Source organism: Saccostrea cucullata, unplaced genomic scaffold (genome assembly GCF_032062105.1).
Source record: "Saccostrea cucullata isolate Sc308-1 unplaced genomic scaffold, CSIRO_AGI_Scuc_v1 ctg2552, whole genome shotgun sequence".
Lineage (NCBI taxonomy): Eukaryota > Metazoa > Mollusca > Bivalvia > Ostreida > Ostreidae > Saccostrea > Saccostrea cuccullata.
In genome coordinates, this window is record NW_026937656.1 from 64,318 (window position 1) to 70,093 (window position 5,776).

At 35.8% G+C, this 5,776-nt stretch overlaps 1 protein-coding gene across 1 annotated transcript; it reads left to right on the top strand.

Moving 5' to 3' along the window:
- The first annotated feature begins 759 nt into the window (after nt 1-759).
- On the top strand, nt 760-5,301 carry LOC134248607 (uncharacterized). The gene is made up of 2 exons (XM_062731019.1): nt 760-1,074; nt 5,008-5,301. The coding sequence occupies exons 1-2, from the start codon at nt 760-762 to the stop codon at nt 5,299-5,301; spliced, it is 609 nt and encodes a 202-aa protein (XP_062587003.1).
- The last annotated feature ends 475 nt before the right edge of the window (nt 5,302-5,776 follow it).

Below are 5,776 nucleotides of genomic sequence, written 5' to 3' on the forward strand. Positions count from 1 at the left end.
TTCTTTCGACATGTGCACATCCCTGTAACGATAGCAGTCTTCAGGTAAATATTTCTATCACTGCGTTTGACGCGTTTTCTCGACTGACATGCATGGAATTTTTGCTCTTCTTGAATATTTTCCGTGTAAGTGTATTTTCCATATTACAGCGAATGCATTCAAAAATAATTTAATTCTCGGTATAGTTCTAGTTTTTGTTGAATTTTTACTTTTCAAACATGTATATTGGTCAGTTTATGGACTTTTTAAAACTTTGCTATCGGAGATGTGCACATGTCGAAAGCCAGGATAAAAAATCACTCAAGTGAAACAGTTCTAAAAGGCTATATATAGCAGGTACAGGTGGCCAAAAATGTTCGATTAAATATGGCGGAATCGAGGAAATATGGCAGACAAAGGCGTACAGGAATGTAGTAAGTCGTACAAAGATGGAAACTGATGCCTTTTTAAGAGTTCATGTCAGCTTTAACTCACCTTCTACAAAGGATTTCTCACTTTCTGGGCCCGGTTTTTCAAAAGGTAGTTAAATTTAACACAGTGGTAAGGTTAACAACAGGTTAAATCCTAATCAAGTGATTAGCTAACGCAGTGGTTAAATTGTGTTGATCAAAAGCAATTTAACGCAATGGTTAACTAACACTGTGTTAACTGAGTAAATCACTTGGTTACCCATAATGCACTTCTACTTCCTTTGTAAACACGGAGAGCACTGACTTCTGCTCAAAACCTACGCGGGCTAGAAGCCAGAATTTCAGCATTATGGAAATCAGCACTATCCATAATGAAGTAAAACAACATCCCATACATGAAAGTAAGCACTCGAACACTGTTACAAACCAGAAAAAACAAGCAGTGTGGAAAAGCATCACCGAGAAAGTCAATGCTGTGGGCACTGCTCATAGGACCATGACTGGAATTAAGGACAAATGGAGAAACATGTGCCGGGACGCCAAACAAAAGTTCACTGAACACAGAAGGGAATCAAAGAAGACTGGAGGAGGCCCACCACCTACCCCTCTCTCCCAGACACTGTCTGACATTGTGAACATCTACAATTTAACAAACATAAAAACAGTAGTATATGTGAGAGTTTGTGTGCGTACGAGTTATCTGGTATGTAAATGAGGTTTTCCTTTTATTAACCAAAAAAAATCATTTTTTTTGTGTTTACGAAATGATTTTACGAAAACATCAGTGTCCGTTTTTTGGTTTTAAAATTTTTAATAGAGTACTAGATTTACTGCTTTTGGCAGGTGATACTTCTGATTTAGTAATAAATACGCATGTTTTGTAAAGTTTTTATGCATTAATGAATTCATTTAAACCAACGTAATATTAACGCGCATTGGTAAAAAACATGGACGTGATCCAAGAGGCAGTTAAGAAATACGACAAGAACTTGGTTTTAACAGATAAACAGAGGGAGGCATTTACCTACGTGGTTAAGATCAAATGTGATCTTGTCGTTAGCCTTCCGTTTTGTATGGTAAAAGTGTTATTTACCATCTTTGACCCTTCATATTCGAAGAGACCAGAGAAAATCCAGTAGTGTTGGTTATTGCTCGAGCGCTAGCAATTACGTTATTCCAAATTCCTTGAATACGCATGCCCGGCTTCACGGTCGTGCATTCTAAGAAAACTACTATAGATAGACCATACGATATCAATTTTGTGTATATGTGGTAGCATTAAAAAACCATGGTTATTTATTGTAAAGATAATTACATATTTGTAATACTTGAAATTTTCCGGGTTTTTTTCTGACTGAAAAGCCCGAGTCAAAGATGACCCGAAGAACCAAGCTGCTTCGCATCTTCACATTCGGGACTCTCTGGATTTCTTTATACATACACATTGAGTTATTTTCTATATTTCTTTTAAATCCATGTTACATGTATATAAAGTCTCGCCTCACTCCCGTAAAGCTCATAATTGTTCCGTTGCACCAAAACTCCTATAGGTCAAAACAATCCCCCTTCGTTTCTTTTCCTGTAATCGGATAATCTCTTATCAGCAACTCACCAGATTCCTCTAAGCAGGAGTAAATGAATTGTTGTGAACGTTCATGTATGCTGACTTGAGTTTTTTGTTCTGCTTCGCTCCGTGTTTTCCGGTCTGGGAACCTAGTGAACTTTGAGGCTATTTATAAATTGCCCAGCATCCAAGATGCATTGCGATAAACAGTCAAAATGGCGTCTGTTTTGATTGCTGGAAGTTCAAATGTTAAAAGATTTGAGCACTATGTAAATAAAAATCGAGAAGAACTGCGAACGAAAGTATTCTTCTCCCGCCTACCCCCAATTCAATTTTCAAAAGTTAGCATATTCGGTGATTTTTTAAATATTTTTTTTTTTATAGATAATTATATAGATTTTCATAAAACATTACTTATTTTGGAAAACTATGAGAAACAACTCTAAAATTTTGGTAAAACTTGCGTTTTTCACTATAGTAATCAACGGAAAACGGAAAATATTTTTAAAACATCTCCCCCCCCCCCTTGTCACAAAAATTCCTTTTTACAGGTAATATGGAATGGTATTTCACATATTCATACCAAATCTTTTTGTGTGACACGGGGGGGGGGGCATATATTAATTGACAAAAAACGATAAAAATGCTTATTTTCCATCAATTTCAAAGCGATATACATCTGAAACATTATATTTTATTTAAATATTTATGCTTTATTTATTTGCCTAAAACATAAGAAAAGATATAAGGAACATTTAATCATATCCAAAACTATTTCAAAATACAGTGATGCTTGAAGCTTCAATTTCAATGGAAAATATCGTCTATCCCCCTTTTCTCAAGAGCTGGAATTATTGGTAATTTACTGTTTAACGCTGGTATAAGTACAATTTATCAATTACTATTTAACTGTTCTTTGTTTTAAACAAAGATTTTATGGCCAAATTGTTATTACCGGCCGCCAGGAGGTGGTCGGTTATATGATATGAAAATTTTAAGTTGCTGTGCGTTTCTGCGGAGTTAACTTAACTATTGGTGTATCTTCTTGGTATACACGCACTTGGAGTATCTTAGCACATGATCTGTTCGTAGGATGAGTTGTTCCACAGACTTGTGTGCAGGTGGCTGTCACTTCCTTATCGTTTTGGTCAGGGTGAAGCGCCGTAGGGTGTTCATTAAATTTGCATATGCCACATGGTGCTATGAATGCAGTCAAGTCGAGGCTGCTTTAGCAAGGGTTATAACAGGCGGTTTGAGGAATGCATCCTTGATGGGTTTTTTTTCCAAAGGAGAAAGGGTTAAGCTAGTCTACATGATCTATAATAAAAATTATATCTGAGATTAAACACACAGACACCCATTACATACGGAGAAATACGAAATACATGTATATGTACATGCAAAAAATTAATAAACGGAGAAGTAAATTAGTAAACTATATGAAAAATAATTGCATACTATGGAATCATTTTTAATTTCTACCCCATACATGGGGTTTTCTGTAACTTAAAGGAGTTTGATTTTTGCATTCTCTTTAAAGTTTTTGGCTATGTTCCTTTTTGAACGTAGAAGCAACTTTCACTTCTCTCTCAATGACTGCTTGCGAAAAGTATTTCACTGTTTTCCCTGTCGCTGAGAACTTTGATTAGATGGCACGTGGTTCAGCTGCTTCTAAGATATGGGCCTTTAGGTTCTGAAAATAAAAAGATGTTTCAGATGGGATGGGGATTACCATTGAACTAGAAACAGTAGTTGTGGGAGTAGGTAGAGAAAATGATGAAGAAGATTCGGATATTACATAGCAGCATAAAAGGCTTGGATCCGCTGAATTGTTTACATATGCAAAAACTTCGGATCTTACACTTTTTTAAATATACATTAATACTTGGGAGAGGCAAGCTTTATTTTTTATGTATTTTACAGGGCCTAGGTACTATAACTAACGTACTTGGTTCTTTATAACTATGGTTCTTCCTACCAACGTACTAAACTCTTTAACAGGGTCCAAGGTAATTTTCATTCCTCTCCTACTTTACTCTTGATTTGTAATTAAATAATTAAACCTCCCTCACCACACTCTAAAGATTCATGCGTCTAAACGAGAATCAAACAGGTAAATAAGATTTGGAGTTTTCGAGCACGATATATACATGTTCATGTACATGTATAGTAAGGTGCAAAAAAATCCGGATTTTTCTATTCATATTTTTAACATGATTATTTATCGAAATATACATTTTTTAAACATTATTTTCATATCTAAAAACAAAAGAGCTACTTTTAGAGTTATTCCCCTTGTTTCTATGTGACGTCACGTGATGATGCTTTTGCCAGACGACATATCTTCGGATTACAGTGATGTCAGAAATTGACAACAGAAAACGTCTCCTAAATTTATATGAAAGCGGAATCACTTCGGCGCAAAAATTGTGTAAAATAACAAACATACCTAGGTCTACTGTGTATGATAATTTGAAAAGATTTCGTGAAGGGAAGTCCGAGATCAAGGATCTGGTCGAAAGAAAATTTTTGACGTGAATGACAGCAGACGGGCTGCACAACTTGCTGCTTATCATCCGCAATGGTCAGCACAGCAAATTGCCAATGAATGTGCAAGAAGAGGATCAGTTTAGTTTCAAAATGGACCATGGGTCAGAGTTTGGCTAGCAGTAATTATTTCAAATCGGTCCCTCAAAAGGTGCCACTAATGACCACAGAACATATGCGAAAAAGAGAGACATGGTGCATTGTTCATCAGAATGATAATTTTGACAATGTGATTTTTACGGACGAAAGTTGATTTCAGTTCTACAGATGTATCGAAAAAGGTGGGCAAAATTTGGATATTGTCAAAAAATGGTGCCGAAATTCTCACCAGCTGTTACGGTATGGGGTGGAATAAGCAAGTTGGGTTTAACTCCGCTTGTTTCTGTCAGTGAAAATATTTCTGCAGTGAAGTACTGTGAAATTTTGGAGGAGGGGTTGTTGTCATCCAATATTGTGACAAACGATCTACCTTATGTTTTACAACAGGACAACGCTAGGCCGCACACCGCAAGGTATACCCGTGACTGGTTTACACAGAATCACGTGACCGTAATGGACTGGCCTGCTGCGTCACCGGATTTAAATCCGATAGAAAATGTATGGCAGATCATGAAAGATCGTGTGGAAAAAATTCAGCCAGATAATATCACAGACTGGAAAGTTACAATCATGGAAACATGGATGGGTTTGGACCAGAACTATATAGACAGTCTGGTAGAAAGTATGCAACGGCGCATCGCTCAGTGTATAGCGAGACACGGGTGTCTGACTGACTATTAAGTTCATGCATTGTAAATTCAGTGGTTCTATATTCATTTTATTGCTTCCATGTGAAAATATTGTTGCAAAAATAAAAATAAAATACTTTAGTTGAAATCCGGATTTTTTTGCACTTTACTATATATATATATTTTAAGAGGCCCACTTCGTTTTACGATTGTTTGAAAAATGTAACCCCCCCCCCCCAAAAAAAAAGTCCGTCTTTAATAGGTTTCTTTCTAGTGAATGATAAAAGTACATGTTGTTGTGGATATACAATGCCTCATCATAATTAAAAAAAAAAAAAAATTAAATGCGTATTTCACAGGGTGAATAAATTAATATTATAATAAATACTATATAATTTATTTATTAGTAATTTGTGACCTAATATACTTATCATTTCATTTCCATCATCATCATTTTCTGGAATTTACTATGTGTTCTGTTCATTCACGAAGTCGCTCATTCATATTCATGAGGTTGAATGCTTATT